Genomic DNA, 20490 nt, shown 5'->3' with positions numbered 1-20490 from the left:
CACGAATCCTTCTGGGAATGCTGCTGTTTTCCTCCAGGCAGCCTCTTGTTCCTGCTGAACCCAAGGATGCAGTTCCCTAGTGCAGGTCCAGAGGAAGGATGCTGTAAGGAGTGAATGGAGACAGCTTGGAACATGAGGCTTTAGCACACCTTGTACTAGGCTGCTGAGGATGGAAAAAATAAGGAGCCAGAGGATAGGTCTGGTACAACAGAAAGAGGGCTCTCCGTGGAAAATGCAAGTGCCATGAGTCCTCTGCTTCCCTCAAGACCAAAACACAAGCATGAACTCAAAGAAGCCCAAAAAGTAATTAGTAGAGCAGATAGGACACCTCTCTTCCCAGCCACCTCACTCCTGAATTTACTGCTCTGCACAGATCACTTATCATGGGAGCCATCCCAAATCTCTGGATTTACAACAGGGCTTAAAAACAAAGCAAAGGCTGCTGCTGTCCCTGTAGATCTGAGTTACCAGAAAGCTGGAGGCAGGATCTGCAGCCAATGAAAAGAGCTCCAGAAAGCCACCCCTGCTAAAGGTCCAATCACCCCCAGGAAGTGTCCCTGGCCCTCAGATGACTTCAGAGGCTGAGCATTCCAACTAAATATTTCAGCTAAGCTCTTGCTTGTGTGCAGGACTGAAATCCTGGTGTGAACTGTGTCAGACAAGTCACAAAAGCTCCCACTGAATTCGGGATCGAACCACACAGGCAGCAGCACCTTTTTACCAAGTTCAGGATTCATAATTTATCTCTCCAGTATCACAACTTCAGTTTAAGAGGGTTGTATCAGAGGAAGAGCAGCTCCCAGGAAAAGGAATGCTCTGTATTCCTCCTCTTTGTCAGCTCTCTAACCACTTGCAGCACTGATGAATTCCACTGTCCTCCTCCACTCCAGCTTGCAAAATCCTGGTTTCCTTCTCATCTGACCTCACATACCAGCCCACCCATTCTGCATTTCTGATCTTGCTAGCAGTGTTGTAGCTATGACAGCTTCAGGATGGAAGAGGGTTTATGGGTAGAATATGGTTCTGTTTGACCAATACATGCAGCTGGGGGGAGGAAAGAAAAAAGGAATAGCAAGTTTTAGAGCAAACAGGAAACTTTATTTCTTCTTCCTCTTCCCCATCTCTCAGACAAGGCTCCTTCTACCAGTTGCTTTGGCTGACTTGCCATCATCCCACACAGAATAAATGCACCTCTTGCTGTATGGTTGGGTGGCACTCTATGGTTAACATAATCCCTCTAAAAATCATGCCTGGACTTCCAGTTTGCTACAGGGCGCATTAAAAGATAGAGTGGAGGAGCTTTTTCTGCCTGTGTGGGAGGTTTGCTAAGAAGAAACTGCCAGTTTAATGCATCCTCATCTCTGAGAACTAATTATAGACAAAAACATCAGTACCACTGCAGAGATTACTACAAAATTACACTTTCTGTTTCATGAGAAGGAGGCTGGGCTCCAAATACCAACAGCTGACAGAAGGATGGGAGGCAGGAGTAGTCAAGGTCTGAAAAGAAAAGTGCTCTATTTATACTTTGTGCCAAAAGATTGTATACTTAAATTAGCTGGGGAAGGGGGGTGGGGAACCAAAAGAAATTATCTCAGGTTCAGAACTGGGAAGTGATTCAGCTGACAAGCCATGGGAAAATTTCAAAGTCTAAATAAAATTGTGATTTGTTTGGAAGTATTTTTAAAGATTTACTCAGTTTCCATCTTTTAAAATATTCAGTAAATTCACTAAGATATCTCATCATGGACTTGAAACATTCAACTTGAAATATATAACTTATTTGGAATAAGTTATAATAAATTTTATAATAAATTTTATTCAGCCTAAAATTAAATGTTCTATTTAATGTCTGCCATGTCTGCCAGCCATGTTCTGTTTAGAAAAAAATATTTCAGGGGAAAACAAATAAAGCTGTGATTCATATAGCACAAGAAACTGCAGAGTCCTTTGCTGTCTCAGTCTTGTCACTCATCTTTTGTAGCACTCACCCTCCAGCCACACCTGGGAAAGATGACTTGCAAGTATTAGGAAAATACTTCAGTGTATGCTGTGTTAAAGGTATTTTCTAGTATAAAAATTATACTCCTCTTATCTCTGTGGTTATTGCTGTTGCTGAAACGAAACCTCACCCAGACCTCTGGATCTCCTGTTTGGGAAGTGTCTGCAGGTGCCAGGTGGATGCTGTATTTTGTGGGCTTTGGTGGTTTTTTTCCTTCCTGTGATTTGAATGTTGACAGAAGCATTTAGTGTTGAACAAACCCTTTCTGGCACCAACTCTTTTGGCAAGTATAATATTTCCAGTATTTTCTGTTCAGAGGAGAAAAGGCTTAATCAGGGTAGAGTCCTAATGAGTGCTGCTTTCTTACATTCATTGTTCTTGGCTTCTCTTGCTCAGCCCACATCACTCAGAGAGCTCAGCAGCCAACCCACTGCAGTAACACCTTTGCTAGGTAACTGCACAGGGGAGTGTGCAGGTGTGTGCTGGTGCTCAGGGCTGCACCCAAATGGCTGCACCCCACTGAGGAAAGCAGCCCCCTGCATGCACACTGCCCACTGCAGCCCCCTCGCACCAGCTGAGACCAGCAGGGCTTTGCTCTTCAAAGCCCAAGGATGTCCTTGCTGTCCTGACTCTCCCACCAACCCATGGGCAGATGAGGGTCTACTGCTGGATCTTCACACAACATCCAAAAAAAACCAAAACAAACCTGTCTCCTCCAAAGAATGAAAAGTTTTGTTCTGAGAAAAGATCCTGAAACCCTGTTCAAGGCAAAGCATTCTGGTGTTCCCTGCTGTGCACATGTGGAAAACCAGGCTCTATTTCCCAAAGCAGCTGAGGATGTTGGAGAGCCAGGCCTGCAGCTGAAGGCTCAGCAGGAAGATGCACAGAGGAGATCATTACTTTTCCCATCTATCCTTTATTTTTCAATTCTAGCAGCTTTCATTATGTTGCAAATAGTTTTGGCTAGAGTTCCACCGCCTCTTATGTTTATTCAGTCAAACAGTTAAAAATTAATGAAGTGGGTGCACTATTGATTTCAAAAGGGCCCTTTGCACAGCATCCCAACTCAAACACTGCTCCATACTGTCAGGGAAGCCTGTGGAGAGGCAATATTGTCAGTGTGTAATGCAGCCCTGCATTGTAGGCAACACAGAAACCTCTGCAGAAACAGCACACAAAGCTTCAGAAGGCTTTTTAAAAGAGACATAAGATTTATTGTTTTTTTAAGAACAAAATCCCTCCCTAAAACTTTTCAATGTAAAAGATTTCTATATACAAGTATCTGATGGAAAGGTAACGAGGAGATGGAAAATCTCTCAGTGATTCTACTTAGGGACTAATATTTTCTTCCTATTTCTGTTTCAGTCATTGCTGGCAAGCAATGCCATGTTTTCATCAGCTGCATGTGTTCTGCTTCCTACAGGAGCTGTGCTGATGCAGAGTCCCATGTGGCACCAGGCAGGCTGGGGGAGGCTGAAGGCAGTGCAGAGAAGGAGGAATTAACATTATTTCTAAAGTGCCAGGAAGGATGCAAAGCTCAGACAGAACTGCAGGAGGGAAGGAGGACACTGGTGCAATGAAGGAAAACATCAACAACTATTTCACAGACACATAAGCTATATATATATGTATCTAAAAAAATAAATAAGCCTAATAATGTATCTGCAATCACATACCTCTTGGGGAATGATCACTTCCAGGCTGGATTCAACCACCATGTTAATCATGGCAATGACACATACCAGCACTAAAAATTAAATAAAGTATCACCAGACAATACTGAGATGTGCTAACTTCATGTGAAAGGGACTTAGGGACTTAAACCCCGGAGTTTCTGGGGGAATAAGGGGACTCCCGCTCTTTGCAGAGGGATCTGCCCAGCCACAGGTATCACAGGACTGATCCAGCCATGCTCTGAGTCTCCAGTTGCTGACAATTCTGTCATTCTACTGCACTTAACACCAGTGAGAACAGGCAGTTGAAACAATCCATCCACCAAACACATCCTCCTCCAAATCAATGCACAAAATGCAGCATCACTGTCACATGATAAAAGAATGATTTATTAGAGCAACTTTATGATAAAATTATATAAAATAACAATTTGGTTTTTTAAAGACATCCACAATATCACCTTGAAACAAAATGTACAGATACTGCCTATAATCCAAACAAAAATAAATTACCGTTCAAAAAAAAACACAACAAACCAAAAGTGGAAAGAAATCAGGGCAGAAGAAACAAATCAAAATTATACACAGCATTTCAAGAGGGCGTGGAAGAGAGAAAGTCATTAATCGATTCAAGTTATACAAACATGTTTCAGCTTTACTCTCAGACAGCTCAGCTTGCATTTGTGTTGCATGCAAATGGAATGATCCAGTGAACAGTTCAGAACAGCAGAATCAGCAGCATAACAACAGCAGAGAGTGAAATAGGCACAATTCAGCACGGGGCACATTGAAAGTGAACAGGTAGTTCTGTCTGGTCTTTGCAAAAGTTATACACATTTACCAACTTCAAAAATAGCTAGTGTGATCTGCAAAACAAGAAAAAACTAGTAGAGTCTTGCACTTAAATACTTTACACCTTTTTATCTTTTTCTTTTTGTCTCCTTTTTTGTCAGTAGGCTGTATGTAAACATTCCACTAATTGTACCTTTACTAAAATACTCAAGGATGATGCAGACGTTCTTTCCTCCTGGAGCACGACCACAACATGACACCACCACAGATCCAGCTGGGTCCTCGCTCCCAAAGCTCCTACATACCCTCACAGGAATTTACATTCACCCCATCAGAACAGAGTAACAGGATTTTACATTTGAAAGCGTCGAACTGAAAAGTTTTCAAGTATAGTGGAAGAGCTGACGGCTGGGATTTCGGAAGGTGCTCAGGGCATCAAGCACCCAAAGCATATGGAAACCCCAAAAGAACATGAGCACCTGCTTCCCTAAGACTTCAAAAATCCCACCCTTGGTTACATTGCTTTAGTCAAACACAAAACACACAAAAGCAGTGGCCCAGGAGTGACACACAGGGCAGTGCTAGCCCTGCCAAGCTCAATGCAGGGCCCATCCACAGCTCACAGGAGCAGCAGGAACCTCGTGCACTGATCCTGGGCCCCCCAGGTACACCAATACACATGGGGCAGGTTCACATTGGAGTCACACAGGCATGGTTCCATGGTTGCATACAGTACTGCTTGAAAGAACCAACAATCAGCAAAGGAGTGGATAGCTCTTTGGCTTATCTGGAGCAGACAAGTGCAAACCACAGTACGGCAGAAGCAGTGAACACAAGAGAAAATATGTCGCGTTTCATCGTTGACTAGCAAAACCTTTTCAAATGCAAAGATCCAAGAATGAGCATTGTGTCAGGACACAGAAGCATTTTACAGTTTGGCTGAGTCACAAATAAAACAAATCAAGCTGTGCATCCTCCCTGCCTTCACACACTCATTTCCAAATTATCAAGAGACACTGATTGTTGCATCCTCATTAGTCACTTGAAGAGGTACTGTATTTTGCAGGTTGATTTAATTGATGCAAGGTGTCTGTGGGTTTGCTCTCTTCTAGCTCAGAACAGAGCAACCAAGGGAGAAAAATCCCTCCCTGATGTGTTCAAGAATCAAAGAAGAATCAAGCAATTTTCAAGTGAAAGTAAACAGAAGTCCCATCAAGGACACGTTGCAGAGAAACAGAATCCACTTGCGCATAGCCATGAAGATGTGGAAATAACAAATAATCAGAGAAGTCAGATTTATGTCTTAGTAATTCACTTGTTTCTACAGCAAAACTGAAACTAACAGCAACACCTTATCTGTGAAGGTCCTTTGACTCCTAGTGAGTTGGGGTAGCACCTGGTCGGTTCAAACCCTAACTAAGAAGGGCTTGAAAAATTGTGTTTCATATGTCAGGAATGATACCACCACTTATGATATTCACCAAGGACACAGTCAGGTATTTCAAGAAAAGACAGATCAGAATCAACGACTGAATTAACACATTCAGATAGTGCGTATATTACAGGCAGAACAACATCAAGGGCAAATTCTTTTTATTCTGCATTCATCTATGTGAAATCCAGCAGATTTCTTCATGGAAGGGCATCTCCACACAAGCAGATGAGCTTATAGCCTACTGGAAATCTCGGAAGGATATCTGCATCTACTATTTACCAGCCAGCACCTTGCAGGCTCAAAAATAAACTAATGACGTGTTGACATACTCCCATTTTGGGACTGATCCTGTCTCTGCTGAAATTGATGGAAAGCTCTCACTGGCTCCGCCAGGAAAGCAATCACCTTCTTCACTAGTAAGGTTAAACACTTTGTGAGCATCCCTATTTATGTAAATTATTTTAACAGGTTCCCACAGTTACAACATCCTAGCAGAAAAGCTCAGGTAACTACTGAAGCTAACTAAGGAATCCACTACTCACCCCAAAATATAGAGTCAGCACACAAGAAGCAGTCAAGCTTGGGAAACCATTTTCACTGGTTAAACTACATACTGTATGAGGGCAAAGTGGAACTCATCTGCTCACCTTTCCCAGTAAATGTATCCTCCACAGCTACAAAAGAATTTCTTTACCTGATTACTATTTGTTGACCTGGAAGAATGAAAAAGGAATTGATACAAGACAGAAAAACCTGGGAGCAAACACATCTGGAAGAGATCCCCTCAAAACCAAAATTTTTGCTCTTAAAGCAACAAAAATTGCTTAGTGTTTTGCACTTTAACACAAAGACAGAATATAAACCCCAACTTTTGTTAAATAAGAAATTGCTCAAAGAACTGTACACAATCCTTAGTGTTTCTAGGATTATAACGGACCAAAGATTAAATCCAGAGACAAAAATCCCAAACGTACCTATACAAGTGCTTGACACTGTTGAATAGTTTCTGAGGAACACCACAATGGTGGCCTTCACAAGCACTTTTGCATTGAAAAAAAATTCATAACAGAATTAGCCATAAAGGTGGAGCTACATTGAAGCCATTATTTTTTCAGTGCTGTCAAGTGATTCCACTAGTTCACAGCAACTGTGTAATTGAGTTTATTCCATGAGCCATTGGAACAGATGGCTTTCTTTGCAATTGGGTAATTGCAAACATCTTAGTCTTTGGCCCAGCCAAGAGCATCTGTAGCTCATGACGAAAAGACTGTATATTTAAATTAAAAAGAAAAGCAGCTTAAAGACCGCATTTGTACCAAAATCATGAAAATTTGGCAAGCTAAATTGTAAAATGTAACTTTTTGCACCTACCCCAAACTTTGGGTCTGAAAGATAATCAAAAATAGTAGGTGTATTGGTAGTCTTTACATTCATACCATTATTAACTTTTATACTTTCCCAAGAGAAAAAACAAAAGGGTTTATTCTGTCTTGTTTTGGTTTTTGGACTGAAAAACAGATGCACAACTTCAGAGTGGCTTCTTTTTTATGACTGCCGAAAGGAAATCTTACACAATTGCAAGTAAGGGTTTTCTCTCAGAAACCCATGATATTGCACAATTGTTCTGTTGGATTTGCAAGCTGATTCCAACAGTTGTAATGCTTCACTTGTACACTTCAAAAAAATTCAACCAAATAAAACCCAAACAGATATAGTACCAAAAAGGTGTGGTTTTTTTCAAATTGAGCCACATTACAACTTAATAGTTATAAACAGGCCAATGCAAGAGCACTTTAGCCTCAGCAGTATTGAATGAAAAATATGCAAAGCCTGTTTTCTTATGGCACACTGGAAGAATAAATAAATGAGTAATTTAGTAAAAATCAGTTTGCCTCTGTGCTGAGTATGTGCTGCTCCACAGTGCTAGTCTTGTTTAAAAGGCATACACAGACTTTCCATTCACCCTCACAGCATAGATTTTTCTTTTTTGTGCAACATGTTAGCAATCTAAAGAACTGCTCCACACAAACTGTCCACAAACCACTCATACACAATACTAATGCAACAGTAGATTACAGTATAACAGCAATACAAAATATTGTATCAGATCACATATTTCTCTCCATCTGGAATGAAATTCGAATCTTGCAAGCTAGAAGACCCACAGTTCGATTTCTGAGCGTAGTTTCTCATCTGTGCTAGGGACAAAGTCTCCAGTGTGGACCCAGAATTGTTAGCAGTCCTGACTTTAGTGGCTGTAGATTGTTTAGCAGCAGAAGATGCTTTGTTACTGGCAACTATATCCAAGTTTCCAGTAGGGTCAATGATAGCGTTTATGACTAGGGAAAAAAAAAAAAGAGACATAAACACATTAGCAGCCATCAGCAAAGTTTCCAAACAGAAGTTTGCTGCCTTCATTTTGAAGGCAGCAGAACTGTAAGCAGTACTTTTGTTCATCTTAGTCAGGTTATTTTGCTCATTAATACGTTCAGGTCTAAACAGCTTTAACAAGCAAAACCTCTCCCAGACTGAAGAGATGTGGACTCTCAACTTTCTGGTTAATTTGGAAAAGACAAATTAGAGCAGCCAAATGGCAAGCTTTTAGCAGGAGCCCAACATGTTGCCTGGATGTTTTTACATGCCTTTATTATGCTTTTAGATGATGCAAGAGCTTGTCTTGTTTTTCCTAATGCAGAGATCCATGTGCAAAATTCAAGTCCAAAAAGCATAGCACAGCTTATTGGCTGAAAGAGCTGCTAAATATTATTTTACCAGAACAGTCCTGCACCGTTTTATCTTATGGGAATATGCTAATTACCACAAACAAAGCATTTCCATAGCAACAGCTTCTACATTTCAATAGTACAAAATTTTCCTAAAAACAGGCAGTATAAGATAAATCTACCGTTGATTCCCTATGCATTCATCAGACAGCCCTGTGGTAACAGCCTGAACTTCTGCATCCCTTCCCAGCTTTCACTGACAAATCAGGCCAACAATACTCTGTTTTGTGCAACTCTACTGGCATTTGGGAGACAACAGGAACATTTTAGATGACCAACCTTCAAGCTGTTTTTGAACTCGCCTCAGCTCCTTCAGGATAGAACTGATTTCCTAGAAACAAAAGCATCAGAATGGAAAATTAAGCAACAAAGTACTCGACTGACACAGGAATCTAGTGTTACTGCTTCTGCCTTATCTGATCAAGAAGATTCAGGGTCAGGCCCAACCTTGTTCATTTACCAGAAAAGCTGCATTGAGGGGCATTTGGTCAGTGCACAGGGAGCCTGCTCTGCACTGTGTCACCAAGTGCTACTACAGCACCCCATTCATGGCCACAGTGGCTTTTATGAAATGCTACACCTGTACAAAAACTCCTCATTAATACGAAATACACAAAGATAATTATAAACTCAACACCTAGACCAGACAGGGCATTTGGCCACATTTATACTGCTGCAGCACCAAGCTGCACAGGTCTAGCACAAGGTTGTTTAGCATTAATCATATTCACTGGATCCACTACTGCACTTAAATCCTTACTGACAATCCCCTTCAAGGACAATGAAAGGCCATGACAGCACAAGCACCATCTTGAGGCTGAATCACCTGAGTGAATGCACCCTGAGGTGGATTTTTACTGCCCTAACATCAAACAGTTCCAGGTGAAGAAAACAAACATTCATGAGAAACACCTGTCTGCAACTGAAGCTGTGGCAACCACATGGCAGGTGACCCTTTGGTAAATGTTTAAATGAGGCCTAATGACCCTGAACTTCAACATCTGTTAAGAAACCCTGGCTTTGAAGATCATTTGCAAAGGAACTGGGAAAGGGTTTGGTGAAACAAAACCACAGAAAGAACTCACTCTGTGACACTTCAAACAGTAACAAAATCCAGCAGTTCAACACATGAGAATGGACCAGAAATTCCAGAAATGGATTTGAGAAGGGTCAGAGATTGTTGGTTTGGTTTCTTGCAAAGCTTTCATGGATCAAGTCTTTAGTATTTCACTGGTTTGCATGGACTTACTTTGTTTGATGTCTTCAGAATTGGCACTTCATTTTCTGAATTGATTTTGGCCTCCATTTCCTCCCAGGTCCTTTCTGAGTTTTGAAACAGAATCCTGTAATACAAAAAGTAGAGCAGATCTTAAAATTGCCATCAACAAACTGCTTGTTTAAAAGACTTAATTATCACAAGATGTGGCAACAAAAGAGATTAGTGGATTAGCAGCTGGATAAAGCTCCTTTCAGCTGATTTAGGAACAATCCAAAGTCCTTCCCTCTGATGTCTCTAGAGCAACAACAAACTTTGAAAAGATTTCACAAGCTTGGTAACATATTGCATATTTACAAGAGCCTTGTAAAAAGAGAAAATCCACCAGTTTTCTGCTATATCTCCTGCATAGGCAACATTTCAAAGTCAAGGCATCAACAGGCAAACCCAGCATCAAAATTCCAAAGGCCAAATATATGAGGAAAAGTGATAGCAAATAATCGTATTACCTCTGGTTCACTACACACACACAATTTCCTACATGTAGACTCCCTGCATCTTGATTACAGAACTTTCCAAGACAACAGTACAATATCTTCCCCAAGTAGCAAGTCAACAAACTCACCAGCAAGTCAATATTTCAGGCCAGGGACAAGAAGTTACTTACTTCATTTTTTCAGCAAGGTTTTCTGTATTTTCACGGATTGTATGTGATAACTGGGACACTGGGTTCAACATCAGATTGTCAAAGATTACCTAAAATATGAGGACAAATTGGAAAACTTTTAGCAAAAGCAGCACATTACAAAACAGGAATTTTTTGTACAGTAACTCATCTCCACTGAAACATCTTTGTTTGTGTGGATGATACTTGAAGTTCAAGGGAGATTAAGATGGTGTGCAGCTTTACTGCAGCACTTTGGCAAGAAAGTTAATACTAACTTGTTCAGACATTTTCTAGAGACAGAGCTGTTTGCAGTAACATAGGCATTTAAGCATTTCTGAAAGAACAGCACTTGGGACTTCCCACACTCCAAAAAAAACCCCCAAAAGTCAAATCACAATGCAAGAAGCCCCACAAGCAGTCTCACTGATACTACCTAATGTGACACATATGAGTTCAAACCACCTTCACAGGCAGGAATCCCACCATGTTACATTCTGCTTTATTAAAATACTATCAAACTCCAAATATTCAAGTCCTGTGGCTTCGCAGAGCCTCCAGGCTTCTGCCAGGAAAGCCCACATCAAGCTGGGGGCACTCTGAAGCTGCACCTTTTATCCAGCCTTGGCACTTCTCTACAGGAGAGGAAGGGACTGCTTCAAAACAGCACAGGATCAGTTCCAGTGGCTCAGCCCACAGTCCCCTGTATGTGCCTGTGTGAGTCACACTCCACCTCCAGAGTGGCTGTGCTGGAGCCAGCTCTGCCTCCCTGAAGCCTCTGCCCAGCTCTTCCTTCCCACCACAGCTGGCAGGCAGAAAGCAAGCAGGAGCAACAGCCAGTGCGGGATCAGCAGCTTTCTCCTCCTCCTCCTGGCACCATCACCGCACTACACCCCTCATCCCAACACCATTCCCAGCCTCAAGTGCAGGACAGGCTTTCCCAGCCTTTAGCATCACCCCAGTGATTTGCAGATCACCCTGCAGGTAACATTGGAGGGAGCAATGCTCACAGACTGCAGGGCACAGCAAACCAGCTGTGCCACAGCCCCAGTCACACACCTCTCCTAAGGTCCAGATCCTGCCACTGCTGCTCCATGAGCAGCTCTAGCCAGGATGCCAGCTGCAGAACAGTGCCATTGAACTATCAGTGCTTCTGCTTTCAAAGTTGAGATGTTTGAGTTCTTCTCTAAGACAGCAGTGAAATAGCCTAAGAAGACACTGAATGTGTGCTCCCAAAAACAGGTGATCAAGCCTCAGGTTTTACTGGCATTTTACACAAGAGAGGAAACTTCCAGTCACTACTGGCAAGAGGGGTGGTTCTGTTCTTCTTTTTTCATTTTAAACACTGTTTCTATACCCACACATCAGTGCTGCTGAGAAGTGTAGGCTTGGGTTTTTTTGAGCAGCCTCCTTTGGCAGCTTACAAAGAACAAAAAGACATACAGCAGCTTAAAACCATGTCATATATAAAGTAAAGAAAAAGGTGGCCTGCCTCCTCACGGTTTCTGGTCCTTGTTTTTCTTGAGGGATCCTCTTCTCTGTTGTCGTTCATATTTTGGTCAAAATCCTTCAGTTCCACTGATCCCGGAGGCACTTTCTGGTAGTTCAGACTTGCTTCTGGAATGTGCTGCACCAACTTGGAAATAATGAGTAATGAGTCATTAAAAATTAGTAGGGAAAGCAGGTTCACAGGCACTCACTGAAGGTATTGCAGATTTAGAGGAATACTGATTCACTTAAGTCTTGTTCAGACAGGTATGGGCTTGTAAGCAAATTACTAGACCCCAATCCTGCAAGTGCCTACCCACTGGAGTCATACCACAAAACTCTGTGGGGCTATTCTACTTTAAAATTTTGAGTCTTGAGCATGTATGCAAAAGTACATCTTTGTCTTTTTTGAATTTAGCTAAAACTCAAAAGGACTCTGTTTTCCTGTACCTTATGTCTTAATACATCAATGCAACATTAAAGACACACTCAAATTAATCAGAAACCATTTAGTAACACATGAAAGAGATGAAAAAGCAATACAAAACCACTAAAAAAGCAAATAATTAACAAGAAGAACAGAAATGACAAGACAGTTACTCCTGTGGGGTTTACTGACAAAAACTTTAAAAGAAGGGGAAGAAAATAACAGTGACAAGACAGAGATACAAAAATAATGGGATGGAAAGTGCACCTGAGATGGATATGCCAGCCGAAAAGATCTACGAGCAATCTGTGTTAAAACAGAAACAAAGAGATCAATGCTAGTGAATGACTGTGACAGCAAGTATCAAAGAGAACACAGGGTTTGGGGTTATTTGGGGTTGATATTCCCAAAAGCACATTCCTGAGGACCAGCACTTGGTGCCCACCTCCCATCATGCACTGAAGCCCATGCTGATTCTGGCCAGCAGCCAGTTCTGCTGAGGTGGCCTCGGGCAGATCCCCAGTTACTCCAAACTGGACTGTGCTGAGTGAAATCCAGAGTGCTCTGGGAAAGGGAGGAACACCCAGCCCAAGAGGCTCTTTGGTTGGCAAAGCACACAGCTCCTTGTGAGGAAACTGTGTGCCATCCAAGGTCCAGGCTCCCCACACTATGCAACAGCACTTGGGTTATACACAGGCAGCAGGTGTGAGATATTATAGCACAGGGGCAGAACAACCAAAATATTTAGCTAATAAGCTTCCTTTCATCAAGTGCAGAAACAGTAAGTTAGGCTGACTGCAGCAGTAAAAGTGTCAGAAGGGAATGAGATATTCCTACAGTGAGCAGGTCTCAGCCCAACCAGCTGAAAACAAGGTAAGGACAGCACCTGCTCCACCATCCCAGGAGATTTTGGGCATGACCTGTTCTGTTCTCACATTTTCTGTTCCATCACACCCGTAAGCATTTCCTCTTGCTGTACCAACACTAATACTGAGTATGTTACACAACAACTTAACAAACTTAATCAGGCTCTTTAGTTTTTGTTACATCGTTATCAACATTTTTTAAAAAGACCTGCCAAAAGAATTTTATGCAGGGCTAAAATTTGCAGAAGTAGCCAGTGATTTGGGATGATCCAACCTGACTGTGTTTGCAGCAGCTGAGGTTTAAGTTTGATGGCTGAGATCTGCAGAAAGCTGGGTCCTGCAAAATCTACACGCCCCCAAAGCAAGGCATCCCAAACAACCCAAGGCTTTGGTAAACAGGAAATATTAAGGTTTCATCCTTGCTGAACTCTTTTGTTCTGCTTTGTTGGGGTTTTTTTTAATTTGCTTAATTTGTAGCAGTACTCAGCTCTGTATGCCAAGAATCTATCTTATCATAAACTATACAGCTGAGCCTAGAAAAACAAAACCACCCCAAACATACACTGGGGAAATGGAAAGCCTCTTTGGCAAACATCCAAGCCAGCACCAAACCTGAAAGAACAGAAACTGAAGAATAAGGCTTAAATCTAAGGCTTCATCTTAACTTATAAGGGGATACTCCTAATTTAAACTTTAAACTTAACCAAGCTTCTTAATAAAACTAATTTAAAAAGCAGTTCATTTGAGGTTGAGAAATGCCAGCCACAAAATGGTCCCAGATGATGTTTCTGGTACAGCATTAAACACTCAAAAGTGATTCCAGTACCAGTACTTATTTTTCCTGCATTTTCCCCACTTTTTTGGAATATATATATTTAGTACTAGAATGCAGAATGGCATACAACACTGCATAAGCCATTGCAGCATAAGAGACACCCATACAGAAAATCTTTTCTTACTCACATAATTCCTTCTATCAGATCTTTCAATATATTACTATTATAACCACGGTAGCTATTTCTCATCACTATGTCCTTTCCTAGAATATTTCATATAAAGATTTTTTGATAAACACTCACAAAATTCACAGTGCTCAGCATCACACACACTGATCTTCAGAAATTTCCCAGCAGCTTCTCTGCATCAAGCCAAAATTATTAATTCAGCACAGTTTCAACAACACTCAGACTGGGGGAAGCAGGCATGGCAGTGCACTGGTGCTGAATCTGGTCCAGCACCAAAGATGAGGTGTCTGGTTATTAAACTCACATCAGTTTAGACTGTTGGCATTCATAACAAGACCCCCAAGCTGCACTGTTTAGGATCCCAAGCTAGGATCTGGTTCCATCTCATCTGCCAGCAGAAAGCCCTGCTGATGGAACCTGTTCCTGGCTATCGACCACATCAGGCAGCAACACCGATGCACTTTGCCATTTGGGGTGTACTCAAATGGGCTACCAGATGCTGGCCCTGCTGAAATCATGCTGATATCCACTCCTGTTCAGAGGAAGCCTCATTAGAAACCTTTAGAGTGTTTTCAGCCACTACCTGAACACACCAAAGGTTATGGCTCCTGATCTGTCTTCCCTGATTAATATCAGTGCTTCGTCCTTCACACCACTGTAAGATCTCAAAAACTGCTCTGGTAGTAGGCACTGCCAGGAGGACTCCCTACAGTGTGACAATCCTGAATTTGCTCTCCTGACTGTTGTGAGGGACTGACTGGCATGTCCCACACAGCAGCACTGCAAAACCACAGAGAAACCCTCATCCAGGTCTGAGCAATCCTGGGTTTGTGATTCTGCTATTCATCACCACACTTTGGAGCCTGTCATTTTGCACAGAGCAGAAACACTGTTTTCCAGGTGTCCTCCACTAGCAGCTGGGAACATCCCTCTGTATGAACTGAGTTATGGTTGAACCCTTCAGTGGCACTCCAAAAAAAAAGCAGGGATGCTGCCCTTCCTTCCCTACTTTTCTGTAAGCAAGTGGGAGCCCAGTAAAATGTTTCATTTGCAAGTCAGAAGTACAGTAGGTATGTCACCTTTACTGCTTGAAAAGAATAATACAAAAGGCAGCTTGGCAGGTGTGGCACTTGCAAGGAAACAAAGCAATAAAACACTTTATCTCAGAGCCTGCAGTTATTGTGAAACATTTGTGCACTTTGGCTCCAAAAGGCCCCAGGACAAACCCCTCCCTGAGCAGGCTGCAGCTGATCTCAGTTTAGCACAATCACAGCCACACTCACCTGATCTTCTGGGTATCTCCCTAAACTTCTGCTTGATCTAGTGCTGATCACAGCAGGATCACAGGGCCTCCAAGGACCCTCTTGGCAGAGTAAGAGCCTTGGTCTCAGCTTTGATCCCTGCCTAGGATGGGTCTGCAATTCTCACAACAGTCAAAGACAACAGGGGGCCAGGGGAACCATCTGAGCAGCAGAGAGCTGTGTATTTTTTAAGCCCACACTGGTGGTACACAGGAGAGAATCTGGATTTAAACAGTAGCAAAGGCAATTTTGCTTCAGCATCTGAAGCCTCCTGGTGACCTTGCAGCCAAATTTGAGCTGAGCTGGTCCCTGAGCTGGTCCCAGTGAAACAAATTAAGAAATTGCCTCTCTCCTTCCTAGCCTAGTGCAGACAAACTGTGCTCCACAGTTTGGGAGGAAGCCACAGCTTCACTGAAGGGCTGGGGGACAGCACTTCCCAAGCTACCTGCCTGCCTCCCTGCCCAGCTCCCAGAGTCCTTGCCCTCCTCCATCAATACTCAGCTGGAGGGAAGGGATTCAAGCAACACCTGCACAGCATTTCAACAGTCCTGGCAGAAAGGACACAGCAGAAGCACAAAACACAGCTGACACAGAGTGCTGACACGGTCAGTGCCTTGTGTGAAACAAAGAGGAAGGCTCTGGCTCCCTGGCACAGCAGCACAACACATCCCCCTCCATCCTGTTCCTCAGATGCAAATTTCAGGGACCAGCATCCAAACAGAAGCCTTGGGAAATTACATGATTCTGGCTGCGGCAGAGAGGAGAAAATAAAGAGCACCCTGCATAGGCTGCAGTTGGTCTTTCTGGTGGTGCTTTTTAGGAGTACAAGGAATGAAGGTTTTTTCAGTGCTGCAGCAACTGGGTTTGCTGCCCTGGTCTCCCACCCCAGCCATGCCCCAGGCACTCACTAGCACCGAGGGGCAGAGATGTCAGTGATCCCACCTTACCTCTTCTCTGGCAGATATGGTGGAAGCTGGAGTGTTGGGCACAGAGCTGAGGCAGGGGCTGGGTCCTGTCCCCGAGGAGCTCTGTGAGTCCCCATCTCCAGCAACGTCGTGAATCTCCCGAGCAAGGATGGCCACATCCTTCACCAAGGTCTGGCTGAGCCTAAAGCACAGGCAACGAAGCAGAACCATCAGGACACAGAATACAGCACGCCTCATGTTCATAACATATAAAAAGAGGAGCCACAAAAGGTTTGTGGGAACTATAACCTCTGCAGAGGCTAGGGCAAGCAGGGCTTTTTGGGCTGCCTTGGCTGAGGAATGTTCTAGCTGCATAAAAAAGAAATCCCCTTCCCTCCTGAATCCAGCTTCAAAGTGGAGAATTGATATAAAGCAAATTCTAGTGACTACACACTGCCAGAAAGTAGAGACAATCCATAAAAAAAAATATGCTATTGCTCCCCCACCCATTCACTCTACTTCTTTCTCTTGTTTGCTTGCTTTCTTAATACAGTACAGCTAATTTTTCTTCCTGGGTCTTGTTTTCCATTAAAAAGTACATACAGGGGAAAAACTTTTTTTTTTTTTACTAAAAGAAAAAAACCTCAATTTCCCTTGCATTTTCCTTGTGGTCTGTAGACTGAAAATCACAATATGCCTCCACATTCTCCACAAGAGCTGAAGGATTATGAGGATAAGCATAGCATACATTAGAGGGATCTGGTTTTCAGAAACCAAATCTTGAAACTTCAAGCCCCTTGACAGGTGTCCAGTTAACAATCAGTGTTGGCAGGACCTTGCTCTATCTGCCCTAGAGCTCAAAACCAGTTCCTAAGTCTCTGGATTGTTGGTAGTAGAGCTTTAAAAAACCCCTTCAGACCTGAAGTAGCTGTTGTGGTAGTTTTAAAGGAAAGCTTCCACAAGAAAAGATAATCTTACAGCTAGTCAGATTAATTTGAAACAAGTATCTTCTTTTAATGAAAAAAATCAAAACCAACCACCAAAAAAAAAAAAAAACCCAAAAAAAAAAAAAAACCCACAAAAAAACAAAAAAAACCCAAAACACCCCACCCAACAAAAAACCCCATTATTATGGAATATTCCAAGTTGGAAGGCACCCACAAGGAAAACAAGCAATGTGATAAAACTGTCAGCTCATCAAAACATTTCCTTGGAAAGAAAATGCACAGTTGAACTAATAAAATGCAGGCTGAGCTGCCTGTATAAAGTAACCCCTCTCTGTGCTGGTTTGGATAGAACTGTCACCAAACACTTCCATTATGTGACTCACTACTGTAAACAAGTGGCATTTTCCCTTTTAACTCTCCTTGACTCCTCTAAACCCCTCCCAGTTAATTCGGGAGCAGCAAGGGAAATCAGAGCTGCAATTACCAGGCAGACTCTGTGACAGAGCCCCGCACGGTGCAGCGCCAGACGAGGCTGACGCAACCCTTTATTTATAGCTGCTGAGAGCCCCAGCGCTCCGGTGCTGGGAATGCTGCTGGGAGGGAAGCTGGCATCTCTCACACACACACGTTGTGCAGCACAGGTAGAGCAGCCTGGTTTGAAGGCTGACACACTTTCTAACAGCCTGACAGCAACTTTCAGGCAAGAAAAGCCCTGTAGAGGTGAGCGCGGCAGCGGCGAGGGCGATGTGGCCAAAAGCAGACACAAGGCAGCTTCCTCAGGCAAAAGTATTTCAAGTATGGCCAGTACAATGGAAGACCAGTATTTCTGGAAAGTTGGCATAACACAGTTGCATATAAGAGATGACAAACCTCAAATGCCACTGTTTAAAAAAAGAATCTATTTGCTTTATTGCTGAAGTCCTCCAGGCAACCATCAGACCACCAGTACACAGCAAGCACTGTATCCAGGGACATCAAGCTAAGCAACGATTCATTTATATACAAGGTCTAGACAGGTTCAGATTCAGTTGTGCCAAGCAAAGAGGTTTCTGCCCTGCAGCTATTTCTTACTGCTCCCTGACCAGCTTCAGGCAAAGCAGCTTCAACAGTTTACATATTCAGTCTTTGCTAATCCATTTGACTTCCTCTGCAGAGAATTAAGAGAGTTCACACCAACCACATCGTACACACACACACTGTGACTTCCAGCAGAGAGCAGAGTTATGCAGGTATAAACAATTAGACTTCCCACAGCTTGAACAAGAAACAAACCAAGAGACAATGCCCTGCACCATGGCCTTTTGTAGATACAAGGTACAACCAGTACATCCGGGCTGTAAAGGTTCCAAGTCAATGCTCATATATAAAGGAGATGTGGGGCACACAAACAACAGGAGAGAGCCTCTCCTTCTACCCCCCCACCTGGGTTTGACTTGAACACTAAGGAGAAAACAACCCATTTTCAACTCATGGGTTAACAGATAAAACCCCAGCTCACCTGGCTATTTCTGCTATCTCTGCTGTTTGCGCCATGAAGTTGTAGGGGTCAGGGTTGTCATCAAAATCTTCATCCTCGTCTGTTTCTCTGCCGTTGTGCTTCTGCTTGCCCAGCCCAGAGCCACGTATCCTCGGTGTTTGTGTGGCTGTTGAAGTATGGGAGCGTTTGTGTTTAGGGGAGCTGTGATTTGAGCCATATTCCTCCTCCGAAGTGGAAGTGTAATCTGAACCCTGTGGTCTCCGCCTTGATGCTTATAAAAAATGAATTGGTTTCAGACCGAGGACAGTAGTCAAGAGTAACTACAAAAGGCTGAAAGGTAACACAAAACTAGCCCAAGAGCACAAGGAAAGGAGAGTTTCTGTGCACATCTTAAGTTAAAATACCACATTCTCTGAGCTTATTTCAAAGTTGAGCCCCTCTATGGCTCCCATTCACTGTACAAATTTGGAGTGGAAAATTCCAATGGAAAATCATAATGACTGTGTTAACGCCTCCACTGTAGTAAATTACTACCACAGACTTTGCTTTCCATGCACAGAAGCTCTGTGTATAAGTAGCACACATTTCAGACTCCTCATAGTCCCACAGATGTCCTTTTCTGCAGAGAGCCCAATTTTCAAGCCTGCAGATACCTTTCTAATTAGCTCCAAGTACAAGCAGAAGGAGGGGTTTTGAGTGAAGAGTAGACTGCTGGTGCTTGGTGTTATTTGCAAGAGTCCACACCCCGTGTTCACCTCCTGCCTCACAATTCACCATTAATGACACTCTACAAGAAAGTGCTCACACTCAGGACAGGCTCCAAGCCCTGGAGCCAAGTGGAAGCTGCTCACTTATCCCAACTTGTTCTGCAGATCTGTAGACAGCCAGGTCTTCCTTGCATGGGAAATGTCAAGGTGTCCTTGTTTGAAAACTGGGCTCCCAATGTTTGCTGCTTCACTATACTCTCTACAGGTACTGCTTCATTCCCTTCTGTCCACCCCTGGAGAATGAAGACCCACCAAACACAGAACCAGACGAGTTATTTAGAATTACAACACCAAAAAACTTCACTGTGTTACCAAGACAATCCTAACACTGAAACACTACCTGTGAATTAAGTCAGCATCATACACCATACAAACAAAACCAACTAATTTGGCGTGTAAGATGCAGGTAGAAACTATAGATAATTACTGTATAGTGAAAGAAGAACTCCTAGACATTGCTATCTCACCCACAGCTACAATAATGCCTTGGCTTAGGATATATATATATATATATATATATATATATATATATATATATATATATAATAAAAATAAATTTGCTCATATTCAATTCATAGAGTTGTGTCTCTTTTTTTAAATGCAGTTTTAGAATCAAGAGGTCACCCTGTCACTGAACAGCAATTTTAAAATGCTAAGACTCATTTTCTATCTCTGTATGCCAAGGGAAATCAGAATCAGCTCCCTCAGTATCATTTAAATTACCCTGAGTAAACAAATTGTGTACACAGAGGAGCATGGGAGACAGGCCTTTAGCTCCCAGA

General features: G+C 42.7%; 1 protein-coding gene across 4 annotated transcripts in view; it reads right to left on the bottom strand.

Annotated features, from left to right (window-relative positions):
- Positions 1 to 4044: 4044 nt before the first annotated feature.
- Positions 4045 to 20490, bottom strand: part of CEP170B (centrosomal protein 170B) — a 58394-nt gene continuing 41948 nt past the window's right edge. For 2 of the 4 annotated variants that reach the window (XM_077180772.1, XM_077180774.1), the window contains 8 exons: positions 18963 to 19212; positions 16560 to 16719; positions 12748 to 12786; positions 12058 to 12201; positions 10569 to 10657; positions 9935 to 10028; positions 8965 to 9016; positions 4045 to 8241 (listed from right to left, as the gene is read on the bottom strand). In XM_077180772.1, coding sequence (XP_077036887.1) covers positions 8006 to 8241; positions 8965 to 9016; positions 9935 to 10028; positions 10569 to 10657; positions 12058 to 12201; positions 12748 to 12786; positions 16560 to 16719; positions 18963 to 19212 — 1064 coding nt within the window. In that variant the 3' untranslated portion in view covers positions 4045 to 8005. The remainder of the gene's footprint in view (positions 8242 to 8964; positions 9017 to 9934; positions 10029 to 10568; positions 10658 to 12057; positions 12202 to 12747; positions 12787 to 16559; positions 16720 to 18962; positions 19213 to 20490) is intronic. The other 2 variants (XM_077180773.1, XM_077180775.1) reach the window with 1 other exon arrangement.

Source organism: Agelaius phoeniceus, chromosome 6 (assembly GCF_051311805.1).
Source record: "Agelaius phoeniceus isolate bAgePho1 chromosome 6, bAgePho1.hap1, whole genome shotgun sequence".
In the NCBI taxonomy this organism is placed as follows: Eukaryota; Metazoa; Chordata; class Aves; order Passeriformes; family Icteridae; genus Agelaius; species Agelaius phoeniceus.
This window is presented reverse-complemented; position numbering and strand designations above follow the sequence as displayed.